This window comes from Lycorma delicatula, chromosome 9, assembly GCF_047948215.1.
Source record: "Lycorma delicatula isolate Av1 chromosome 9, ASM4794821v1, whole genome shotgun sequence".
Classification (NCBI taxonomy): Eukaryota; Metazoa; Arthropoda; class Insecta; order Hemiptera; family Fulgoridae; genus Lycorma; species Lycorma delicatula.
The window spans coordinates 56,125,017-56,152,977 of record NC_134463.1 but is presented as its reverse complement, the minus strand read 5'-3'; the positions used below and the strand labels follow the sequence as shown (position 1 = coordinate 56,152,977).

The 27,961-nt window shown below is 32.8% G+C and overlaps 1 protein-coding gene across 1 annotated transcript; it reads left to right on the top strand.

Annotated features, from left to right (window-relative positions):
* The first annotated feature begins 77 nt into the window (after nucleotides 1-77).
* On the top strand, nucleotides 78-25,844 carry LOC142330659 (otoancorin-like). Its single transcript, XM_075376103.1, has 8 exons — nucleotides 78-90; nucleotides 1,010-1,245; nucleotides 2,640-2,795; nucleotides 6,431-6,576; nucleotides 8,118-8,238; nucleotides 9,642-9,764; nucleotides 9,954-10,098; nucleotides 25,804-25,844. Exons 1-8 carry the CDS (start codon nucleotides 78-80, stop codon nucleotides 25,842-25,844), a joined length of 981 nt encoding a protein of 326 aa, XP_075232218.1.
* Nucleotides 25,845-27,961: the final 2,117 nt, after the last annotated feature.

Sequence of the window (27,961 nt, the reverse complement as noted above, 5' to 3'; positions counted from 1 at the left end):
TTTAATTTTTGTAAAAAAAAAAGAAAATGTTTACTCTTACAGGAAGCATAACAAAATAGAGATTATCTGTTAACATAATGTTACTTATGAGTATATTATGTTAAAACTAAAATAATTCATAAAATTTACATTAGAAAGTTGCTTAACATTTTTTGATATTTAAACATAACAGATAAATAATTTATAATTAATGAACATTTTTATTATGTGCTAAAATTAGGGTGAGGTTGTACTTTATATGCTAATGAATTTTTTTTCTAACATTTTATTTAATTCCTATCACTGCCTAATTATTCTTATAATAAAAGATGAACATACAGAAAAAAGAAATTAAAGGTATGAACTCTATTCCCTTTTACATGCATAAATAGGGGAATTGTTCATCAGAGAAGATGTCTCTGACTTTAGTTCTTCACTGATAAATATGTCACTTGTCAGTGAATAACAACAATTTTACTAATAAATTAAAACCCCATGTTAAACTTATCATAGTATGAAAAAGTTCAGATATTTGTATACAATATTGAATTAAGTCATGCATATTTTTTTTTAATTTAGATAAAACAAAGAGAAATATTCTGATATTTCTCTTTGCTCAATATAAATTTCACTACCTTTACTCATTATAAATTTAAGTCCAACAACATTTCTCTTTTGATGGTAAAATAAAATGTTTATTAGTTTTTCAAGTCAGCCTTATATATTTATTTTAAAAATAAGGCATTTTATAATAAATATTAAGAGGCTTATTGTAGAGAATTTTGTTTAATTATTATAACTAACTTTTACAAGTAAAAGATGTATTCTTTATATGTTATATGCTTAACCTATTTAAAGAAGCCCCACAACTGTAGTAAACTAGCTGTGCTTATAATATGTATTATGCTATATATATATATGTATGTATGTGTGTATGTGTGTGTGTGTGTGTGTGTGTGTGTGTGTGTATACTATTATTTGTATGAATACTTGTAACAACATAATGTAATGAACTTTTTCTTTCTTTCAGGTGAATTAGGCTTTACAGCAGCACAATTATTATTAGGTTTACAGCAGCACAACTTAAACTATAGTTTTAGTTGTGCTGATATAATTAATGCTGGATCTGGTGCAAAGCTATCTGAAAATGACTTACAATCATTAGTTACTATAACACCTTCTGAACTTCAGTCATGTTTGGTAATTCTTGGAAAAGATGTTTTACAACCCATGAGAGCAGAGATACTTTGGAAAGTAATTGTTAAGGTACCTATAATTTTTATTATATATTTATTTATTATTAATTTTAATATATTTCTAAAAAAAAATTGATAAACAAATTATTTTATAAATTACCTGGAAATCTTTTATTAACTTTGTGATTTTGCTCACTATAAAAGTGAGTAAAAAAGAGCCTGATAATACTAAATATGATGTATTGTCTGGTTATAGCACTTCATGATAGTAAAATAGGCATCGACAGGAAAATCAAAAAGGAAAAAATTAAAGGCGTTTGAGTATTAATTGATGTAACATATTGAATATTAAGTAATACTGAATATTAAGTTGATTAATGAGAGTATGAATGTATTGTTATATGAATGAATGAGTTCTTAACAACAAATTTAAGAAGGGAGAAATCTGCAATAGAATGTTGTTGAGCTGAACTAGATTGGTAGATCATCTATTAAGAAATTAATGTGTCAACTTTGGATGTAGTAATTATTGTTGGAGTTAAACACAAAACAAAAAGAAGTTGAGAAAAGCATCAAATCAGTCGAGTGATGGCTAAAAAAAATGAAGAAAAAAAAATGTATAAATTAAAAATTACACCCATGAGTTTGGATTGAAAAAAATCTTTCAGTTCAAATAAAACTTTCTTTATGCTGAATATTGTTGCAACACGACAAAATAGGTTAAAATTTTAGAGACAAATTTTTAAAAGTACTTTCCAAATATATAGAAATATGCTTCTATGAAATCACCTTATTTTTGAAGTGATTTAGAAACGCATTTAATATGTAATGTGATGGTATAGTTGATCTGTATTGTTTATTTTGTTCTTTTTTCAGATTTATTGTGTTTTTAAACTTTACAGATCTTGAATATGTTAATCATGGTTTTTATTTTCTATGAGTAAAATCTGTGTTTCACATGATCACTTAGTTAAAGTACCTAACAAAAAAATCATATTTAAGATTACCAGTAGTGTAAATGGGTTCCAGCAAAAAAATGTTATCCAAGAGTTGCAGCCCTTAAATTCTGATATACTTAAATGCTTACTTATACAAAGGTCTAGTTTTAGTATAAAAGAACAACATTCATTCATTAATTGATTTATGTGAAATTTTAGAAATCTCTGAATATTTACATCGACTTTCTTCATTCAGGGCCCATAAGTAGTTGTACTCCTTATTCTGGTAATGAGTGTACCTTACTTTAAGTAACAATTGCATTTAGTAACTGACAACATGAGGAAGATGATTGACTAAAAGCTTTGTCATTAGTAATAAAACAGCTTGTGCAAGTTGTCAGTCACAAATAGAATTGTAAACAATATGACAAAAATAAAAAATGTTCAAATTTCATTATAAAGTTGATAGTTGAAAATATTAAAATTTACTATTTAGTATATTATTGACACTTTATTGAATTTATAGGTTTATGGATCAGCTGATGAAATTCCAGAAAATGATTTACGGTTATTGGGATGGATTATTTCAGGAATACCACCATCTGATTTTCATAATCTATCATTAAGCGATGTGGATACAATTGCAGCTTTTGGACAATATAGAAATTTATCAAGAAGCCAGGTACTGAAAGAAAAGTAATCTAATCCTTTTTCAATTTTAAAAGAAACTTTACATTGAAACAAACTGAAATTAAACAATGATGCATAATATTTGTCAAAGAGTCTATCATTAAGAAAAGACATCACAAGAATACAGTTGACAGATAAGCACAAAAGTCCCTTACCCATTTAAATTTTAAAAAATTGAGAAAAATAGACTGTTTTTCAAAATTAAAATTTTAAAAATATTTATAAAAATATCTGTCAAATGATATCCTTGTGATTCATAAACTAATGTTCTTTTTCAAAATAATAATCATGACTTTTTCAAGTAAATCTTGAGTAATCCCCTAGGAACTTATCAGAATTAACTTTCTTCTCAAGATATCTTCACAGGAAAAAACTTGGAGTTGCTAGGTTGGAGAATCTTGAAAGCTATTTCAAACATTTTACTTTTATTAGCGATTAATCAGTTAGAAAAATGTCTTATAACATACACTGGCAATGGCAGTACAAACAGCACCATATTTTTGTAACAATAATGGTGTGATAATTTTATCAAACATGGCCTGTTGGTATTATTACATAATTAATAATTGAAAAAACCCACTTACCAACAATTCTTTTATATATGTGTTCAAGCGCTTTCAAAATAAAATTCCATTATCAGGAACTAAAAAAAAATTTTTATGTTATAATCTTATTAAAACTAAAACTTCTTTGTCATGTAATTTGTTTATGTAATAAAATATAATATAACAGTGGTCGTCATAGTTTAAAGTTATGTCAACTTAAGGTTACCATTATCTATAACGATGGAGACATTCATAATGACAGGACGTTAAGTTGACCTAATTTTAAACTATGATGACTACTCTTATATTATTATATTACATTACAAAAACAAATTACATGACAAAGAAGTTTTAGTTTTAATTAGATTATAACATTAAAAAAAGTTTTTAGTTCTTGATGGAATTTTATTCTGAAAGCGTTTGAACGCATATACCAAAGAATTGTTGGTAAATGGGCTTATTAATTATTAATTAAATATTGGTGTGCTTCTTCTATCTAGTTAAGAAAACGTTTTACCGTATATTTGGCATTTATTCGATAATTTTACCATTTGTTATATATACTGTACCATAGATAACTTCAATATTTGTATTGATTGTTGCTGTTTATAGTTTCTGTATGGCTTTCTTCATTTTCAAAAAAGTAAAGGTCAGATAGAAACTTTTGGTGAAACATTTTTGGATTCTGTGTAGTATGAATTCTATTTGTTCAGAAAGCCAATAAACTGAAAAAAGGTGCTTCATCTGATTCATAACTTCTTAAAAAATCTGAATTGTTTAATATGGTGTGATTGTAATATACCGAAAGTATTTTGGTTCAAGTTCTTATGTGGATGAATCTTATATTTATACATATGAAGATACTGTTTTAAATTGTTCTTTAGCAATAATATTTTTAATCCTGACTGAGACTAGCACCTTTTGAATGGTTATGATAGTCAGTGAACATTTACTATTATATCTAGGTGTTTTCATCTGATCTCACTGTTCAAGGTCTGCCTCACCTTCTGGCATCTCCCACTGATCCAGAATTTTCAATTTGGCCACCAGTCGTAAAATAGTAAACATTTCTTATGTTAAATACTCTTCTAAATTGTTTTTTAATGTAAATAAAGCTACTTCCATTTTCCAGATAAAGCTTAATTATTTTAATTATTTCTTTAAACATATATTTTTCTATTTTTAAACCTCTGATTTGTAGTTTTCTTAGAAAAAAATACAAATTAGCTCATTAAAAAAAAATCTTATTTAAACAGTGAAGGAATTTTTGTGCTGCCTGTATGTGACCAATTTTAATAATCTTTAAAAACATGATTAGATTAGTAAAAAATCTATTCACCATTGTTTTCTCAAGCAGTATGCAAACTTTTTGATTAGGATCATGAGTATTATTTACAAAGACTCATATTCCATTTGTTTCATAAAGAACAGTTATTAGATGTTTCATAAGGACATTTCCTGATAATTGGTTATATCAAATTACTTAATCATTAGAGACTCAACAACATTCATGAAAATAGCCACAAATGTGTTCACCCACATTCCGATCAAGAGTACCTGATAACTCAGAATTTCCAAAGAATTCAATGATTTTATGGCTTTTTAATAATACTGAATTGTTTCAAGCCTGCTCAATCACAGTAACTCCCTGTTTGATAAAAGATATACCATTTTTGTGAAATCATAAAATTCACAAAACGGTGAAATTTACAAACTTCCCTATTTACTATTACTGTCTTCAATGATTGCCTTGTTTTTCTATGAGAACTTAAGGATATCCTTCTCTGATTTAGTCTTGATGTTTTTGTAACCTTTTTACCAATTTCTGAAAATGTTACAGTTGCTTTGCCTCATTCCACTAGTAGTTGATTGTTTCTTCACCTTCCATTCCTCCTGAAATACTTTACCTCATATTTTATCAATTGTTGATTCTCACTACAATTCAGTATGCTTGCCATGGCTTAGATACTGCAGAAGTAAAAGCCAAGAAAAAGTATATCACTCCACAATAATTTCAAATATTATGCATAATCATCCTCTCCTTTTCTACTGGACAATTCTGTTTATATTGAATAAAGATTGTATTTTCTCTACACCATATAAATTCAATAATGCAGTAATTAAAAGAAAATAAAAACAAACACAAAAACATATAAAATATTCTTAATCTAACTTTCAACAATAACATAAATGTAATGCAATGCCAAGTACAATACATTTAAATAATATAAAAAATAACCAGTTATTCTGCAGAAATACAAAATTACTGTTAGCTTTAAACATAATTTTTTAATACATGGATAAATGAGGAAATATCAATTACAATTATAAAATTACTTAAGAAATATTTGGCAAGCTATCAGAATTTTCAAAAACACTCAGCACAAATACAATATAACTGGCATTTTTAAGATTATCAGTAACAATTGATCTAACTTATAAGAATGGAGTTAGTTCAGAAAACATTTTAAGGTTATTTATCATAACACAACTATAAACCATACCTTCATAGTCTAACACAGTTTTAAGATCTTATATACAGTATATAATGACAAAAATATAATTGTTTTAATATACTGACACATTAACATCCTATTTTGATTCTTTATAATCATCTACATCTAAAATCATTCCTCATTCTGTTTGATACCATGATGCAATAACTAGGTTAAAAACTCTCACCTCTTCCACCTATGTTAATTGATCTCTCCAACAGCTCTGCTGCCACAACACTGATTTTAAACTGAAGTTAATGTGAAGTTAATTTAAGTAGAACATGTGCACATTCAGAACTTGAATGTAACACACCTGTGCATCAAGAGCTTCATATTGTTTCAATAGTAGTATAAAATTAAGTGAAATTGGTGCATGTTATGAACCATATTTGCTTTTCATACAGGCATTATTACAGTGAGTAAAACTATAATACATTCCTTGGATAAGATGATTAATTGATATTGTAACAACTTTTCAGAAGCTTAATGACATATTTTCATAAAGCACAAAGTATAATAGTCGATTTATTATCTTTAAGATTAATTATATTTTTAAATTTTTCACCAAATAAACTCTTATTTTTTAGTTGTTAGCTCTCCATGAAACTGTTTCATATTTCTGGAGTTACAAAGATGAAGCTGATTTATCTGGTTTTGATTTAGCAGCACTGAAACAAATAATTTGTGCTTTTAACGCGTCATATATTCAGTACATACATCCAGATGCCTACAGGTACCTCTAAAATTTAAATTTTCAAGTACCTTGGTTAGTATTTAATTAATGCATGAACATCTATTGTTTAATAATAATTTAAGAAAAAAATTTATGTAATTTTAGTTGCCCTTAAAAAAACTAATTGTTTTTCCAGCGCCATCCTTAGTAAATAATTTTATTCCTTTCCTGTTTACAATAGTTGACGATGTTTTTCATCAAGGTTGTTTACTGAGTATAACTAAAATAATGATTTAATCTTTTACTTGTTTATTTGACTTTATCCAAATTATCAGAATCTTTCTCAATGCTGAATTTGAGTTTAGCCTATAGAAAGGAGATTTTTCTTTCCTCATTTGTTTTATTATAGTTTTTTTGTTGCTTACAAAAATAACACTAACACTACTAAGACTGTGACATGTGACTTATGACAGCTTATGAAATATGACATTATCCAAATGTTCAACTGCTTATAGTTGCAGTGTTTTTGTTCATTTACATTCTTATTATACATAAAGTGATATTTCTTTTATATTTTAAATGTAAAATAAAGAATGTTCTTGTATTAAAGAAATGAATATTTTAAAACATGTTATTTATATATATTTATTTACAGGAAATAAATGTAATTGTCGAGCTTTTGTTTTCATTTGCAAGCTGCAAAGTTTTTTCAATAATTTTTATATTTTTTTGATAGTTAGTTGCTTTTGATATATTTAGATATAGGAATAGATTACTTGTATAGGATTGTATTATTTTATATTCTCCAAGAAAAAAATATTTTGTTTATTTGGTAAAATATTTTTTATAACTTTAAAGCGAGAAGTGCACTTGAATGTATGTGTTAATTGAGAGTAAAATTGAATAAATATTTTTATAAAAATTATTTGATTTAATATCATTTTAAAAGTGACAATGGTTTATTTTTTCTTAATTATTCAATATTTGGGAAAAATAAATACAGGTTTGTATTCATATTGTTTATGCAAATTAATAAAAGCAAATAGTAGTATTGTAATTTTTGTATATTTTTAATTACAAACAATTCTATTTTATCAAGTTGGATTAATTAGTTTTAATAGTCACCATGTTGTTTATTATAAGCCCTTGGTTAGCTAGCATAGTTGTGAACATATTGTTATATTTTATTATAAATACAGTACTACATCTTAGTTTTTATTTTTCCATCAATAGCATTTATATCAACTCGTTTTTCTTATGAACAACTGTTTTATGTTACATGACATTTATCTTCAGAACTAGTAATTTTAACTAAAACATATCTGTTAATCTATAAAAATATTAGCTTACGTCCATCAATTTGATGTAAAACTGAAGGCTGCTCTAACATAACCACTTAGAATTTTATTTTTTTATTCGTTATGGGGTTATATCTGTAAAACATTTTCTGGAAGTACATTTCCATGTGTATAACATCTCTAAAAAAGAATTTTTTTTTAGATAATTATAATATAAGCAATACTTATCTGATCTTATTACTATATAGTACTTGTAAAGTATCTCTTCCATACTGATTTCTTATATTTATTCTTTTCTATTAGGGATGCTGCATCAGAGTTGGCAATTCTTTATGATTGTCCTAAAGATGTTATGATGGCTTTAGCAAGATTAGCAGTTGATGAGGCAGCTTTTGGAGATCCAAAAGAATGGACGCCTAATAAGGTAATTGAGTTTCATTAATCTCAGTTATATATAATAAGTTGTGATTTTTAATTATTTATAATATTATTTTATTTCAAGGAATTTTGGATATAAATTTCATCAAAAAGTAGTCTTCCATGAATTTACTCTGTTTAAAATGCACAATTGTATTAAAGAAACATTTAAATATTTTTTTGTTCCATTTCCAAAGATTTGCATCTGTAACTTAGGTATTTTTATTAATTTTCTGATATACTTTGAAAAATTACATTGACTTTGTATTATAAAAAATTAACAAATATTCGATGCCAGTCTTACTTGCAGAGATATTGATTAGTCTTGTGGCTTCTCATTACCATCTTTACTAAGAACAATGTATATTAATCACTAACAGCAAGGCAATCCATAAATGAATGACTGGAAAAGTAATTAGAAAACACTGGATGTTTGTATAAGAGAAAACCTGGAATATCTCGTATCAGAAGAGTAAGTTGATTATGTTTGCACTAAGTACCAAAGTAGTCAAGGAAAATCAACTACATCAGTAAGTTTAGAATTACAAATTTTTCAGCTGGCCTTGTAGAAATTTTTATAGAATGGTTGAAAATTATATAATTACATTTTGTATAAGGTTTAAGTAACGATGATAAAATCATATGTAAAGATTTCTTATGAACATGCTGTTGAAAAAGACTGATTCTTTGAAATTTGGTGATGAAATAACCAATTTCATATTAATGCAAAGGTCAATAGAAACAATTTATGAAAATGGGGAAAGAAAATCCTAAAGAAGCTGTGCAACACGTACACAATCCACCTAATATGAATGTGTTTTGTGCTAATTTTGTTCAAAAAGGTGTACAGACTGTTCCTTTTTCTCAAACACATAGTAACTGGAGGAATTTATTTGGACATTTTAAGTGAATAGGTAATTCCTCAGCTCAAGGAAAACATTGAAAACTTCATTCTCATATATGATGGAGCTCCACTTTATTGGCACAGAGGTACCAAATTATTTGGATGAGCACCTTCCAAGACATTGAATTTATTGTGCAGCTGAAGAAAACATCATGATGCACATTGGGTATCAAGAAGTACAGACTTAACACCTTGTGATTACTTTTTGTGGGGTTTTATAAAAGACGAAGATTTTGTAGAATAGAAGGAGATATACTTTCACATGTTTGGGATGAACTGTGGTGTACAGTTTGTCATGTGATTCACAGTTCATGCACAAAATAGTTATAAATACAAACTTGAGAAATTTCCTCTAAAACAGTATAAGCAATAATCTTCATATCTGAAAAATAATTTTTTACAAAGCATTGAAAGTGTTTATTTCATTTATAAATACTCTGTATTACAATAATTTTCTATTCACTGTAATGGAATCTGTAGGTTTTTAATTTTATTTACTTATTTAGGTTGCAGCAGTGGGTTGTGTGATATCAGGATTATCAAATGTCCAAGTTCAAGTCATTCCACCTGAAGCTATGAAAGGCTTAACTTCTGATATTATAAAATGTTTACCATCTACTACATTACAGGTCAGGTTAAATAAAATATTAACATACAGAATCTTAGTTATGTAAAGGGAAACCTTTCCTTTACAATTAAAACAATTTTATCACATTTTAATGACCCAATATAATGGTTGTTTTAAAAATTATTTTAATTTACAGTATTACTAATATTACAGTTTATGTAACAGAATTAACTTCTTTTTTTTCTAACAGGCAATGACAAAGGATCAGTTGTCTAAAGTATATTCAGACAGTGGAAAAAAGGCAGAAGCTTATCAGAGTTTACAGAAACCTACACAATATAGCACAAATTTTAAAGATACATACCATTCAGATAGGAATGTTACTAGGAATATAGGTTGTTTAATTATTATTCATTGTAATCAATTATTAATTTTGTTCATTTGTTTAAAGTTTCTTTTATTAATTAATATACCATATGGATAGGAATATTACCAAGAATATAGGAAAAAAGCAGAAACTTATTAGAGCCATTCAGATAGGAATGTTACCACGAATATAGACTGTTAAATTATTATTCATTGTAACTAATTATTAATTTTATCAGTTAAAGTTTCTTTTATTATATATATATACACACACACACACACACAAAGGTCCATTATTAGTACAGTAGGCATGAGCTTGGATGATCAGCTCACATATCACTGCTATACATTGGCATACCATAATTAATCATCTCTTAGGAGGATAAACATGATACGTTTGGTAGTAATCGTCGCACTCCAAGCTCGCCATTACTTGGCGGTGACCGTATGTTCCATCAATATATGCATGCTTGTATAACCATCCTGCTTGCTTATTTAGAGTTATTAAAAAAAGATTCAGTGTTTCTATCATGTATATAGTGTATTTTAATAATCTTCTACCATGTTTTAATTCTAAATTAGATCATTAATTTACAAATCAACTTCTTAAATAATCCATTTAGTTTTGAATCTGTTAAAAATTATGAAATTCATGCAATCTTGTAGATTAATTAATATGAAAATGAAATTAATTCTGGTAGAAATAAGTTTTCATTTTTATAAATTAACCATTGTACTATTGTATAAGACAAATTATCTGGGTCATATTTCAGCAGAAAGTAATAAAAGTTGAATTTTGGTTTTCCTGTTTAAAAAGATGGAAAAGTTGCATCATTTTCCTGGTTTTGTTCTTGAAAGATTTTTGTTTCAAATATCTCATGTGGTTTTTAATTATTAATGACTTAATTATACAATATTTAGAGCATAATTGAGAAAAAAATTAAAATGTTCAGTAAAAATATTTGGGTCCAATTTGACCCCTTGGTCCAATGATTTTTTTACTTTAAAAATAATGCAAATGTTTAAAGTATAATTGAGAAAAAAATCAAAATTCTTTGTAAAAATATTTTGACCTTCTAGTCCAAATGATGTTTTTATCAGTTTTTATTATCAATATTACACTGTATTTAGATTACAATTGAAAACATTCAGTAAAAATATTTAGGTCCCAATTGACCACTTCTTGATAAATAGCTAATATACAATTTTTAATAACAGCCACTTTATGAGAAAAACAGATAAGATATCAGAAATTATAAAAAAATTAATAACCCGTTATACAAATTCCCTTATAAGGAAACACTTTAAGTAAATTTCAAGCTTTAATACAAAATTTAACAATATTAGTAATCTAATCCTCCTCTATGAATCATGAGACCTTGCCGTTGGTGAGGGGGCTTGAGTGCTCAGGGATACAGAGTAGCTGGACCGAAGGTGCAACCATATCGGAGAGGTATCTGTTGAGAGCCAGACTAAGGAATGATTCCTGAAAGAGGGCAGCAGCTCTTTCAGTAGTTGTTAGGGGCGTGAGTCACAATGACTTAAACGGCCATATCAACATCACTCAGTCCTCTGAGTACTGCGCAGCTGAAAGCAATGGAAAACTACAGCTGTTTTTTTTTTCCAAGAAAATGTGGCTCTCTGCATTTTAAAAAGCAATAATGGAGGCGCCTTCCTTGGTAAAATATTCCGGAGGTAAAATAGTCCCCCGTTCGGATCTCCGGGTGGGGACTACTAAGGAAGGGGTCACCAGAAAAGTAAAAAATAACATTCTACGAGTCGGAGCGTGGAATGTTAGAAGCTTAAAAAAGGTTGGTAGGCTAGAGAATTTAAAAAGGGAAATGGATAGAGTAAACGTGGATATAGTAGGAATTAGTGAGGTTCGGTGGGATGAGGAAGGCGACTTTTGGTCGGGTGACTTTAGAGTAATTAACTCAGCGTCAAATAATGGGCAGGCAGGAGTAGGTTTCGTGATGAACAAGAAAATAGGGAGGAGAGTGGAGTATTTCAAGACGCATAGCGATAGAGTCATTGTAATAAGGATAAATTCAAAACCTAAACCGACAACGATTGTTAACGTCTATATGCCTACAAGCGCCCATGATGATGATGAGATAGAATGTGTATACGAAGAGATTGATGAAGCAATTAAACACGTAAAAGGAGATGAAAATTTAATAATAGTTGGAGATTGGAATGCAAGCATTGGAAAAGGCAAGGAAGGAAATATAGTGGGTGAATACGGGCTGGGCAAAAGGAATGAAAGAGGGGACCGACTTATAGAGTTTTGCACGAAGTATAATTTAGTAATTGCCAACACCCAATTTAAAAATCATAATAGAAGAATATACACTTGGAAAAAGCCAGGCGATACTGCAAGGTATCAGATAGATTATGTCATGGTTAAGCAAAGATTTAGAAATCAACTCGTGGACTGCAAAACTTACCCTGGAGCAGACATTGATAGCGACCATAATTTGGTGATAATGAAATGTAGATTGGGGTTTAAAAACCTGAAGAAAAGGTGTCAGATGAATCGGTGGAATTTAGAGAAGCTTGAGGAAGAGGAGGTAAAGAAGATTTTTGAGGAGGACATCGCAAGAGGTCTGAGTAAAAAAGATAAGGTAGAAAATGTAGAAGAAGAATGGGAGAATGTTAAAAAGGAAATTCTTAAATCAGCAGAAGCAAACTTAGGCGGAATAAAGAGAACTGGTAGAAAACCTTGGGTTTCAGACGATATATTGCAGCTGATGGATGAACGTAGAAAATATAAGAATGCTAGTGATGAAGAAAGTAAAAGGAACTATCGGCAATTAAGAAATGCTATAAACAGGAAGTGCAAACTGGCGAAAGAAGAGTGGATTAAAGAAAAGTGTTCAGAAGTGGAAAGAGAAATGAACATTGGTAAAATAGACGGAGCATACAGGAAAGTTAAGGAAAATTTTGGGGTACATAAATTAAAATCTAATAATGTGTTAAACAAAGATGGTACACCTATATATAATACGAAAGGTAAAGTCGATAGATGGGTGGAATATATTGAAGAGTTATACGGAGGAAATGAATTAGAAAATGGTTTTATAGAGGAAGAAGAGGAAGTTGAGGAGGATGAAATGGGAGAAACAATACTGAGATCTGAATTTAAGAGAGCATTAAAAGATTTAAATGGCAGAAAGGCTCCTGGAATAGACGGAATACCTGTAGAATTACTGCGCAGTGCAGGGGAGGAGGCGATTGATAGATTATACAAACTGGTGTGTAATATTTATGAAAAAGGGGAATTTCCGTCAGACTTCAAAAAAAGTGTTATAGTAATGATACCAAAGAAATCAGGGGCAGATAAATGTGAAGAATACAGAACAATTAGTTTAACTAGTCATGCAGCAAAAATCTTAACTAGAATTCTATACAGAAGAATTGAGAGGAGAGTGGAGGAAGTGTTAGGAGAAGACCAATTTGGTTTCAGGAAAAGTATAGGGACAAGGGAAGCAATTTTAGGCCTCAGATTAATAGTAGAAGGAAGATTAAAGAAAAACAAACCAACATACTTGGCGTTTATAGACCTAGAAAAGGCATTCGATAACGTAGACTGGAATAAAATGTTCAGCATTTTAAAAAAATTAGGGTTCAAATACAGAGATAGAAGAACAATTGCTAACATGTACAGGAACCAAACAGCAACAGTAGCAATTGAAGAACATAAGAAAGAAGCCATAATAAGAAAGGGAGTCCGACAAGGATGTTCCCTATCTCCGTTACTTTTTAATCTTTACATGGAACTAGCAGTTAATGATGTTAAAGAACAATTTAGATTCGGAGTAACAGTACAAGGTGAAAAGATAAAGATGCTACGATTTGCTGATGATATAGTAATTCTAGCCGAGAATAAAAAGGATTTAGAAGAAACAATGAACGGCATAGATGAAGTCCTACGCAAGAACTATCGCATGAAAATAAACAAGAACAAAACAAAAGTAATGAAATGTAGTAGAAATAACAAAGATGGACCACTGAATGTGAAAATAGGAGGAGAAAAGATTATGGAGGTAGAAGAATTTTGTTATTTGGGAAGTAGAATTACTAAAGATGGACGAAGCAGGAGCGATATAAAATGCCGAATAGCACAAGCTAAACGAGCCTTCAGTAAGAAATATAAGTTGTTTACATCAAAAATTAATTTAAATGTCAGGAAAAGATTTTTGAAAGTGTATGTTTGGAGTGTCGCTTTATATGGAAGTGAAACTTGGACGATCGGAGTATCTGAGAAGAAAAGGTTAGAAGCTTTTGAAATGTGGTGCTATAGGAGAATGTTAAAAATCAGATGGGTGGATAAAGTGACAAATGAGGAGGTATTGCGGCAAATAGATGAAGAAAGAAGCATTTGGAAAAATATACTTAAAAGAAGAGACAGACTTATAGGCCACATACTAAGGCATCCTGGAATAGTCGCTTTAATATTGGAAGGACAGGTAGAAGGAAAAAATTGTGTAGGCAGGCCACGTTTGGAATATGTAAAACAAATTGTTAGGGATGTAGGATGTAGAGGGTATACTGAAATGAAACGACTAGCACTAGATAGGGAATCTTGGAGAGCTGCATCAAACCAGTCAAATGACTGAAGACAAAAAAAAAAAAAAAGTAATCTAATACAATGTGACTATGTTTTGCCTTACCCACTTGGTAGGAGTTTCAGACTGGAAATCATGTAATCTGACAATTTTGTGCCTGCTTACATGATAATTTTTGCAATCCACTTAAACAATTCTGCCTTATCTAGGCTTACCATATGTCCAGGATTAGCCTGGACAACCCTGGTTTTTTAGTGCTGTCCAGGGTAATGTCCAGGGTTGCAAAAATATCTGGGGTTTGAGAATTTTATGATCAGCAAGGATTTTTTTTTAATTTTAGAGCTATATGAACAGCAATGTCTTCGACATTGCTTTTTTAAACATTCTCTTACGGCTGTGCATCTCTCAGCCGACCTTGGAGCAAGTGTTGACATCGATTTACAACTTTTTCCTTAGTCATCTGGCAACACAACAGGGGTAATGTGTTTATATTGTTTTCATATGTGAAGTCACTCGTTTACACATTTTTGATCACTTTATCTATTTGTTTAGCAATGAACAAAAAAGAAGAAAGAAAAGAGCAAGGGGAATGAAAATGTGTTCAGAAAAGATTTAGATAGACCTATTTTAGGAATTGATTGTTCAGCCCACATTGTATTTAATTCACAGTACAAACAGCATGTGATTCTCTACCCCTGGACATAGAAGTTATTGTTATAAAAATTTATAAATATTTTCACATATATACAGTAAGAGTAATGAAACTTAGAGTTCTGTGAATTTGTGAAAACAGATTACAAAAAGTATTCTCATAGCAGCACAAGGTTCCTTAGTTTGTTACCTGCAATAGAAAAAATTCTTTCCATTTTTGATGGCCTAAAATCATACTTCTTATTTTGCGATAAATGCACAAAATTATTTGATTTTTTGAAAATCTAGAAAGTGAACTGTTTTTTAAATTTTTATATGGTACTCTACAGTTATTTAATACTATTTATTTTTTTTTTTACGGACATTGACTGCTTAGTCATTAGTCCTCGTCACAATCTTAAAAAAGAGGTTAGTATCACCATCAGGGTCATCATATGTAAGGGGGTAAAGGGCCCTTACATTTTTATTTAAAAGCACACAAATACGCAAAACATTAATATCCACAAAACAATAAACAACACTTATGGGGTGTAAAGGGCTCCAATCTTAAAATTTGAGAAAATTAAAGTACATAAATGGAAAATATAAGTCTTTACAATACATTATCTCCTTCTACCTGTCTCAGTTATTTATTTAAACACCCTCAGGGCAGCCAGAACCACCATTAAGCAGCATATCAGTCGCCCCAGGATGTCATGGCAGTTGACTCCTCCCTATAAATAGTCCCTTAGGACGTAACCCATCGGGGTCCTCACAGCGTCATAAGAGCAATCTGACCACCTGTTCAGGACGGCCAAAGAGCCCCTCGGCAGGTAGGCTGCCCTTCCCGGTGCAAGAACACGGGAGTCGTGGTGTTCCAATGATGGCATGGGGTCCCTCAAGGGTGAAATGTGGGCGCGAGGCTATGGGTATGCGCAATGCATGCCTGTAGCCAAGTAGGTCAGGACCTACTACCCCTTAGAATTTGTTTAACACATCTTTAAATTTTCATTTTTACAGACTTTTAAGAAGTCCACTGGCATGTAAATAAGCAAGTATTTTTTCTTCATTTCCATTTTCCAAATCAGCAGCAATATCATTTCTTAGCTGGAACCTCTTTCTGAGGTCCTTTTATATAGTACACTCTTCATTAGATGCTTAACTGTAAGTGTTTTATTACAGACACCGCACATTGGTCTTTGTTCGCCAGTTAACAAATATGAATTTGCTATTCGCTTGTGACCGATTCTAAGTCTGGTCACAGTCAGTTGTTTTCGGCGAGTCAACTTCATGTCGCTTTTCCATTTAAACGGAAAAGTTTTGACTGAGTTTAATTTTGTATTTAAACTCCTCCAATCAGAATTCCACTTGTTTCTAATTATGTTAGTTACACAGTTTTTAACATCTACCACCCGTACAGGAATTGCATCCAAGTTATCGCAGACTGTTGCCTTTCTGACAGCTTCGTCTGCGCTTTCATTACCTGCAATACCAGCATGCCCTGGAGTCCATATAAACACGCATCGCTGTCTTCGTTGATTTAGAACGTACAAAATGGACAGAATATTTGTAATTAGAACATCCTTAATGTTCTTGTTCCGAATTGCAATAAGTACACTTAGAGAATCGGAACATATTAGCACTCTCCTTCACAATAGTGTTCTGTGTACCGAAGAACTTGCTGAATGGCAGTAAGTTCTGCTGTATAGACACTGGCTATATCTGGCAGTTTCCAAAAGTGGAAAACTGCCAGATTTGAATATATGGAACATGCAACACCATGTTCGGTTTTAGAACCGTCAGTATAAATTCTAATATGTTCTTCGTAACTACTGACGGTTGATAAAAATTCCTGTTGGATGATCACTGCTGGCTTCTCTTTTATTTCCTCCCCAGAGAGATCCAGCATTGTATTTACCGCTGGCAAAAGCCATAGCTGTATTTCTGTCGTAGAAATTTCTAATGTATCTGGTATAGCAATTTCGTATTTTCTTATTAATTCGTGGTACCTAATTCCGGCTGGTCTGCAATAGGTAGCACGATGTTCATATAATGTAGCCAAAGGATGGTTGTTAAAAAGTTTGTTATTTATATGGGTAGGATAAGGCCATATATTTGTTGCATACCTTAGCAGTACGATCTCTGTTCTATAACTTGTGGCATTATTCCGGCTTCGGACATTAGACTAGTCGCCGGACTTGTGCGAAATGCGTCTGTCGCGTATCTTATTCCGCTGTTATGAATTACGTCTAACTTTTTTAAATGTGACTTCCTAGCGGATGAATATACAATGCATCCGTAATCGAGTTTCGATTGTACCAATACTTTATACAGTCTCAATAGTATTTCTTTACCTAAGCCCCAATTGATATTGGATAAACATTTGATAATGTTTAGGGCTTTTTGCATCTATCACTCAAGTCCTGTATATGTAATCCTCAAGTAAGGGATTTATCCAATAACAGTCCTGAAAATCTCACATTATCTTTGTATTGTATTGGGTTGTCGTCAATGGACAGAATAGGACTTTGGTGAGGAATTCTCTTCCTACAGAAGTGTACACAGCACATTTTTTCTGGTGAAAATTGAAATCCATTGTTCCTTGCAACTTCATTAAGGGCGTTAATTGCTCGTTGTAATTTGTGTTTCACCTTAGTTGTCTTGTTGCTGGCATACACAATTGCCAAATCATCAACATAGGTGCTTTTGCTTATTTCTAATGGAATAGCTAATATTTATTTATTAATGGCGATCGTAAACAGGGTACCGCTCAACGGCGAACCCTATGGTATGCCATTTTTACTAAGCTTTTTTTCAGATGAATATTCGTTTTTGACGCGTACTTGGAAAGTACGGTCATTCATATAGTTTCTGAGTAAAACTGGCAGGTTGCCACGAATGCCCCATTCACGTATCTGGAGCATTATTCCATGTCGCCAGGTCATATCGAATGCCTTCTGAAGATCAAAGAAGACTCCGACACAATGTTTCCTTGTAATAAAGATGTTATATATAATGTTCTCTAAGCTGATCATTTGATCAGTGGTAGAGTGGTATTGTCGAAAACCTGCTTGATGTGAAGTGTCAGGTTTTATTTTTCTAAAATCCAAACGAGTCGATTATTTACCATCTTTTCAAATATTTTTTCCATAGCGCAAGTCAAAGAAATAGGACAGTAACTATTGGGATCTGTCAAATTTTTATCTTTCTTTGGTACTGGAACAATAGTTTTTTTTCCACTGCTGCGGGTACATTCCATCCCGCCATATCTGATTATGTAGTTAATCAGATATAAATCTTACCACAAATCTTCGTTTTGTGGTATTCAGCTGCCTGATCATGTTATAATGGATTTCACCCGGACCAGCAGCTGTGTTGCCTGCTTTCTCCAACACTTTCACGAATTCTTCCATTTTAAAGGGTACATTGTATGAGTAATTATACTCGGTTCTGAAATTTAGTAGCCCTTCAAGTTCTGCTATTTTCTTCGGAAATCTTCATCGTAGTTAGCCATTTTGCTGGCCTTTCCGAAATGATTGGCTAATAACGCTGCAATTTCGTTTGGAGTGTCCTTAATTTCATCTTCATCTTGAAGGCTAGTTATGGGAGCAAAGTTTTTATGCCCACAAATCGCCTTCACTTTCTTCCAAACGTCTGATGCAGAGTAGTTCTGTCAATGGATAACACGTATTGCTGCCAGGATCGTTTCTTTGAGTCTATCATTAGTCGTTTTGCATACGTCCTGTATTTTTTAAAGGCTATTAGACAGTGGGGCGTTTCTTAAAGGCGTTATACGTTCTTTTCTTTCTTTTTGTAGCTTCACTTTTTCATCGTTCCACCATGGAACGGGTCGCTTCGTAAGTTTCTCAGATGTTTTGGGAAAACATCTCGATGCCGAGTCAAGTACCGCATTAGTTATAGCGTCGACATCGGCTCCAATAACCCCAGTTTTCTCGAGGAGTATCGTCCTAGCTGTGAAGCTCGTCCAATCTGCCTTATCAAATAACCATCTTTTAGAGATGGGATATGTTTTTCTTGTAACGCCAGTTACAATTTGCACCGGGAAATGATCGCTTCCATGCAGATCGGTGCTATCGATCCACTTATGAGGGCTAAATCTGTACAGGACGTCGATCCATCTCTGGCATTGAAAAAAGTTCCTGACCCATCGTTTAAAAGAATAAGATCAGAATTCATCAGGAACCTTTCCAATTCTCTTCCGCGCGATCTACTCAATCCGATCCCCAAAGAGAATTATGAGCATTAAAATCACCCACCAGTAATACAGGTGGGGGAAGCTGAAAAATTAAACGTGCTATGTCATCCACCTTCCAATCAAAATTCGGCCAGTATATGCTGCAGACAGTGAACTGAAGCGGACGCTTCATTCTAATGGTGACCGCTTGTAGGTTTGTATTTAGATCAACAGCTTCGGTGGTAGCTCTAGTCGATGTTAATATGGCTACTCCACCTCTAACTCTTATATTTGGCGGTTGATTTCGCCGAAATATATCATATCTTCTTAATTGAAAATTTTCACTTCGGCAGAAATGTGTTTCTTGCAGACATATACAAATTGGGTCTACATCATGTACCAAGCGTTGGAGCTCATGGATGTTTGAAAAACATCCATTAATGTTTCACTGTAAAATTCTCGCTAATTTTAAATTAACTTATGGCCTTGGTTTATCTTTCGGCCACCGTTTCTTCCTTTTTTTCTCCATATTACGAACAGCTTCGTGTTCGCGGAGAACGTCGTCGCCCGTATAGCTCCAGGCCTCTGAATCGGAGACCATCGAAGCCGCAGACGACGACGGAAATGGATCGGCGCCGATTGAGAGGCGAAAACCTGCCCGACCCCCGACACGGGAATCGCACCAGTCACCGCCCCTGGAAGAGGGGACACTTGCCCCCCTGTGTGGTTTTGGGTGGCCTCTGTGGTTTAGAGGCCACCTCAGTTGCAATAGGCTTGGAAGCCTCCATAACAGACTGCGTAGCAGTCACTTTCTTTCTGTAATCATCCAAAATTTCTCTAAGACGGACGTGGCCTTCTGGCTCGGCGTCCGTTTTCTTCTGTTCAAGAAGATGTCTGTTCTTCTGTTTTGAAGATGTCTCATCCGGAGACTGTACTATTATCTTTGGCTTTACTGTTTCTTTGCGACTGAAAGGCTTCATTTTATTTTCTATAACCTTTCAATCATGCTAGCCAAAGTGGGCGCAAGTTTGTTGATAAGCTGGCTTTCATCAACGGCAACTGGAGCAGGAGCAGGAACAGCAGCCGCAGCCTGAGCATAAGTTTGTTGTTGTTGTTGCTCTAGGTTTGCGGGCGTTCAAAATCTTTTTACCTTCAACGTAGCTGATTTTCTGCAGTGTTTTTACTTTCTGCACAGCTACTTCGTCTTTGTAGACAGGACAGTTTCTGGATCTACATAAATGCTGTCCTTTGCAATTAACACATGTAGGAGGCTCCTTACATGGCTCTCCTTCATGCACGTCATCACCGCACATGCATATTTGCGGTCTCTTACACCCGAGAGCGGTATGGCCAAAGCGTTGGCACTTGAAGCATCTCAAAGGCTGTGGGACAAATGCCCTCACAAACGGTGAATTCCCGCTCGAACTTTTTCTGGAAGAGTTGGCCGGTTAAATGTGAGGACATGAGAAGCCGAAGGTAGGACCTCGCCGTTCCCTCTCATGTTCAACCTACGACATTCTTATCACTTCTTGAGATGTCAACTCTTCAACTATTTCCTGCTCCGTACAATTTAGGAGATCCCAACAGACCACAACACCCTTTGAGGTGTTGAACGTGCCGTGGGGGTCGACGCGTACAACAAAATCTCCAACTTTTTGAGCCTTTGGATCTTCTGGGACTGAGCATCACTTGCAGTCTCCACATGAAGTCCATTAAAGGTTTTCCTTATTTCCTTAACTGGGCCTCCAGCACATTTAGTTATTTCTCGAGCAATGAGAAAAGGGCTCACCTTCGAGAAATTTCCATCTTCCTTTGTAATAACCAAATACTTTTGCTTCGGAATATTTTCGCTCCGTTACACCTGCAATCACTTCGACCGTGGCCCCCACATCGCCAGCAAGGTGGTATCAATCCATTTCATAAATCAATAAAATTTTCGTATCTGCAGGTCACCGCAAAAAACCGGCCCTTCAATACAGAAGGACCTATAATTGTAATTAGGCCGAAAATCTCCCAGGAGATTTTCCGAGTGTTTTTCTGGATCTCCCAGAAAAACACTCGGAGCCCCGTTAGCCAAGTACATGTATGTACGTAAGTACAGCTGTTGCCGCTCTGGACGTAGAACGTAGGTGTTATGTTCCGGACGTGGGGATTATCTACCGCAGAGCATTATTATTATTCCGGGGCCTCCACAGCTGGTTAAAAGATACAACATCAATAAAATCAACGAAATGAAATTCAAAAGAAAGATCTCTTCAGGGGTAGTAGCCTCTGAAAACATCACCAACGGGAGGGATGCTGGCGCTGAAGCCGTATTTGCTTCGACCATGCGGCTGATCGCTTCTGCATGCGACGCTTCCATGTCCCACGGCGGGCCGAGGCACCGGAAGCGACCCGTGTACTGGTGGACACCGGAGATTGCGGGGTTGCGCCGAGAGTGTCTTCGACTAAGACGAGTGGCGCAACGTGCAAGGAATTGCATAGACGCAAACCCCAGGTCAGCCGAATAAAAGACGGCAAAGAAGCGGCTCCGTCGAGCCATCAACGTGAGCAAGGCACGCTGCATTAGAGAACTGACAGAGACCGTGGATGCAGACCCTTGGAGGCTGGATTACAAGATATTAACTCGGCGTTTAGGGGTCTCGCGGTCACCAACTCCACTAGACAAGGCTAAAGCGGAGCACGTCGTTAAGATGTTGTTCCCGGCCCACTCGGTCCGTACCGACCGGGAATTCGGCGACGTGGGTGACTTTTCGCCCTTCTTGATGGTGGAGCTGGAGGGAGTCCTACTGTCGCTAAAAGGTAAAAAAGCCACTGGTCCCGACGGTATACCGGCCGAGGTGCTCAAACTTATGGGGCGCTGCAGGCTCCGTCTTCTTCTAGACATTTTTATCTGAAGGCTGGATCATTTAGCGCCAGGAGGAAGACCGCGCGTCTTGTGCTAACCTCCTTCTTATCTTCCTCCTACCGCCCATTGCGCATGTCGACATAGCTGCGAAGGTACTGGAGAAGCTGTTAAAGAAAAGACTGGTTGCAGCGATGAATCAGGCAGATGGCCTGTCACCCAACCAGTATGGTTTACGGCAGGGTCGGTCAACCCTAGACGCAGTTCAAGAGGTTGTTGAGGCAGTGCAGCGAGCAGAAGACCCCAATCATTTTTCGCGACGCGTGGTCCTTCTTGTTACGTTGGACGTTAAAAACGCTTTCAACTCTGCACGGTGGAGCGATTTAATTCGGGCCCTGGAATATTCGTTCCATGTGCCTCAATACCTCCTCAGAATGGTGGACGCATACCTGAGGAAGCTGCAAGAGCCGTAACTGCTTTCAGCCGGCTCATGGCGAATTTCGGCCGATCTTGGAGCACTGTTTTGAACCAGTTTTGATAAAGTTAGTAAGTTTCAGTGGATAAATTTATGAACTGAAATTGCCTGGTCTGATTTAGAAGAGTGAACAAGTTGTTAATGAAATTATAAAAGATCCCATAAATATTGATGACCTATTTGATGAACGTACATTGTTGAACCGGGTAATACAAAACCTTGATCTACCAGATTGGTCTATTGGTGAATGCGTCTTCCTAAATCAGCTGATTTGGAAGTCAAGAGTTCCAGCATTCAAGTCCTACTAAAGGCAGTTACTTTTATACGGATTTGAATACCAGATCGTGGATACCAGTGTTCTTTGGTGGTAGGAGTTTAATTAATCACACATCTCAGAAATGGTCAACCTGAGACTGTAGAGGACTACACTTCATTTACATTCATACATACCTTTCTCATTCATCCTTTGAAGTAATACTTGAATGGTAATTCCCAGAGGCTAAACAGGAAAAAGAGAGAGATAATTCAAAACAAAAGGGTAGTTTTTGGTTCAAGTTCAAAAAAAGTATCAGATATACTACTGAAGAGAAGTGGAAAGCAATTTTTAAGGTGTTTCAAAAGAGTGATATTTCATATTGCACTATTTCTAAAATGGTTGACAGTTAAGAGAGTTTTTTCAATTATGGGGAACATTTGGTCTGCAGAAAGGAGTTGATTCAGTATCTACTGTTAAAACATCTGCTAAATGTTAAAATTAATATCCTGGGTTGGACCCAATATGATAAGTCTAGCTATATCTCAACTGCTGGTCAATCAATTTCAATAAATGAGATGGTAATTATGTTCACAATAAAAAGCTTATCTTTTATCTAATAAAACATCTAATTTGTTTTATCTAATAAAACATAATTTGATAAAAAATATATAGAACTATTAATTAATAATTAAAAAATTTTAATGGCCACCATTTTTTTAATTTCAAAGGTAAAATTTTCAAAATAATTTATTTGTAGATGTTTTTGGGTACATATATAAAACAAACTACATTAGAGCCTTTATCTGTTCTAAAGATAAACATTTTTATTAAAAGTAAACAAATTGGCAGACAATGTAAAAGGAAGCAAGCAAACTTTTATTTACTTTTTTATTTTGATATCCTGAATCAGTCCCTTATGTTTAATCAACACCTTCCAGGACACCTGTATAGCTATTACAAGGGGGAAAATATGGGTACTGTGATTCCCTTTTCTGATGGAGTCAAAATCAGTCCAAAGGTAGCATATAAATTGCCAAATATTTGTACCAAACTTCAACTTTTTTGGTCGTGTTTTCAAGATTTGGGGCAAAAATTGTTTAGAAATTATGTTGAATATTCCCCTCCCCTAAATCCAGTTGACTTAAAACTTTGAAATTTTAAATAACTTTATAAAGTACTTTCATCACACTAAAGATCAGTTTGCATATAATGTTAACTTCATTTTTGTATAGCGTTAGCTATATAAAAATTCAGTGGCAAAACTACACCCTGCCTGTTCTTAAGTTTGCCTAAAATGTAATGCCATATAGACATATAATATATAAATTTTGAGTCATTTTTGAAAAAAATTATGTTGAGCCAGTCTGGAGATATTAATCAAAATTCAAGCCAGTACACATGTACATACATACATCTTCCAGAAATCACTCAGGAGATCATGAAAAATCAAAATTCATAAAAAACCCAACATAAAAAATTTTGGACTAATCTCTATACTTTACTAGCTTCTGCTACATAACAGCAATAGAGCTATAGCTGGGAAAGTAAAAATATAAATTTTAAATCTACAGTACACTTTATTTATTTAATGTTTATTTTAATGTGAAAGTTATAAAAACTTTTCCTGAGTTTGCTTTTGCTCTTAATTCTTTAGGATTTCAGAGGAATGATTTTCTTTTTTAAACTTCTTAAGATCTTTGAAGAATCTTGGTTTAAGACTTTTTCATTTTTTTTAACCTCCAGGACTACCATTAGGTCATACTTCAGAGGATGAAATAAATGAAATTTTTGTAGTGTGTGCAAATGCCATGCCCAACTGGGATTCAAACCCACGACCTCTGGATGAAAGGGTGAGATGCTACCACTCACACTATGGTGACTGGCTGGGTAAAGTTTTTATAACTGTGCTGTAAAGTGTAATAATTTATTTAAAACTGTTTTAATTTCTTGTTTATACTCTTATTTTACTTTAAAAAAATTATGAAACTATTAATAAGAAACTGAGAAATGGTCTACTGATTGAAGCTATATTAATTGCAGGTGGTTAAATATGTTTAAACGTTCAAAGATAATATACCAAGATAAAATAAAACAGCAATTGTGTAACATAGTAAAAAATAGTTTAGCATTTCTAATTTGAATAAGCATATGTATGTAATTGATTGTTAAATAACCAGTTATCCTGATGAGGTTTTTTTAGTCATAATTACTCATTGTACAAATTTTGTAATTATATTTCAGTCAACTAGAAGTAGAAGTTCAACCAGAACACTTAAGTAAATAAACAAGTATAATTAATTATATTCAGTTTTTTTAATTAGTTATGTAAAATAAATTAGCATTACAATTATTTCTAATCTGTTTATGCAAATGAATTTAATTTTGAAAGTACTGTAGCATCATTATATGAAAAATATAATATATTTGCATAGTATTCATAAAAATGTTTTGCTTGTTATTAAACAGTTTATTTATTTTTATTTTTTTTAATTTCACTATAACACCTCCGTTTGTTTTAATATCATTAGTTACATTGTGAAAAAATATTTATGAATTCCCTTTATTTTTATCACTTTTTTCAAAATGTTGTTCATTTTCATTTTTGTGAAAATATTTTTGTTATTATTGTTAGCATTGTTTTAAATTACATAATGTTAAATGTATAATATTTAGTAATATTTTATTTTATAATTCTGAGAAGAAGAACCAGTCATTATGTTATCTGTTGTTATATTGTATTGTAAATTTTGTTTGCAAATTTTCAGGATTTATTGATGATTGTTGTTCTGTATTATCAAGACAATGATACTTAAGCAGACATTACAAAAAAATATACACACATGCCCTTTGTATACACAAAGGGCTGCTGAAATGTAATACATAGTTGCTCAAAACTTGCAAATGAAAAGAGATAGTCTAATGGAATAAGTATGTCATAAAAGTACTTATTGCAAAAAAAACTTTGCACCAATTTCTCATTCTGTCAATGAAGAATGCTGGTGGTCTTTCTTTGATCCTTGACTCACTTTGTTCTTCAGTTCATTATCCATGGTGAAAGGAATACTCTTAATAACCATTTTTATTTGTGAAAAGAAGTGAAGATTGTAGGGTCCCAAATCTAGTTAGTATGGAGGGTATTGAATAAGTTCTAATCTCAACTTCATTGCATGTGGTATTTATCACCAATCCATCACTCTAGAATCATAGTTATCACTACAATAGTTCATAGGATTGTTGAACAGTACAACACACACACACACAAATTAAATTTTAATTAATGAAATATTTGGCTCTTACAAGGGGAAAGCACATCGACTTCATATATATATATATATATATATATATATATATTGTTTTATATTTTATTTAAATATATTGATTTATTAATAATTATTAACCTCTAATTGTAAAAAATTTCTACCAAGAAATAATAATTCAATAATAACAATACAAAACAAAATTATGAAAAAAAAATCAGAAGTTATTGGTGAAATAAGATCTTAAGTACTTTTAATTTTAATCCAAAAATTTTTACAATCAGAGGTTAAAAATAATTAATAAATCAATATGTATAAATTAAAAATAATATATGTATATGAATTCGGATTCGACCTGATGTGTGCATGGTTACAGATCCAACATGTTCTCACTTATACCACACAGCTACTTGAGCGATGTGAAACAAAATTAAGAGTACCAACTAGATGTGTCTGGCTGTCATTTAGCTGGTGAGCCAGTTGCACACTTGTATAAAAATTATCTGTACACAAAGTGCGTCCTAATAGTGAACGCACTAATTCCATGACTCTATTAGCGGAAACTAATTGACCACCATGTGTAATTTCTAGCGTTTTCAGCGTAAACTTTGAGATCCCAGGTGTTCTAAACATTCTAAACATAACTTGTATACTTATTTAAGATGTATGGGCGTAGAAATTTAGATATTTCTAGTAGATTCAAATGAATTTATATATTTGACAATGCAGTCAAGTTTGAATGAAATTTAGTTATGGAAAATGATGATTTTGTGTCTGGTATTAGAGTTAAACACACCGGAATTGTCTAATGGTGAACACGTCTTCACAAATTAGCTGATTTCAAAGTCATGAGTTTCAACATTCAAGTGCTGGTAAAGGCAGTTACTTTTATATAGATTTGAATACTAGATCGTGGATAACGGTGTTCTTTGTTTAAGTTGGGTTTCAATTAATCACACATCTCAGAAATGGTCAACCTAAGACTATACAAGACTACACTTCACTTACACTCATACATATCATCCTTTGAAGTAATATTTGACAGTAATTCCTGGAGGCTAAAGAGGAAAAACGAAGTAGTACCTGTGGAAGCATTGACAAAAGCCAAGGAAACAAAAAAATGTATGATGCTTCAAGAGAAAATTTCTCAGTAGTGAAAACAGAATGTGATGGATCATGTCTATTCCGTTAATTATCGTTATGTTTATTTGGGATAAAAGAATTATATAAATGCATTAGAATGCTATGTTGTTTTATTTTTTTTACAAAAATTGGCTGTATTTTGAACACCCTGATAGAATGACTTTTTGTTCGAATATGCAAGTGTAATAGAATTAATAAATAATACTGCGAACATTTAAACTTAGGGAAAAGAAGCACGTACAAAAGGTATTGCAACTGTAGCTTCAAGAGATATTTATGTCTATGAAGAAATAAAAATTGACGACATGAATTAAAGGAAGACTTTAAGAAAATTACAAGATAGATGTGATTCAGAGCTATTTAATAAAATCATTTCTTGTTTATAAAAAATACTTTCAACAATGACAACAATTCAGTGTCTTTCACAACAATAATATGATGTGGCCTATATCCATAGCCTATATCCATACTATACACTGACGGAACAAACATTGTTAATTATTCTGCAATTTTACCTAAAAGT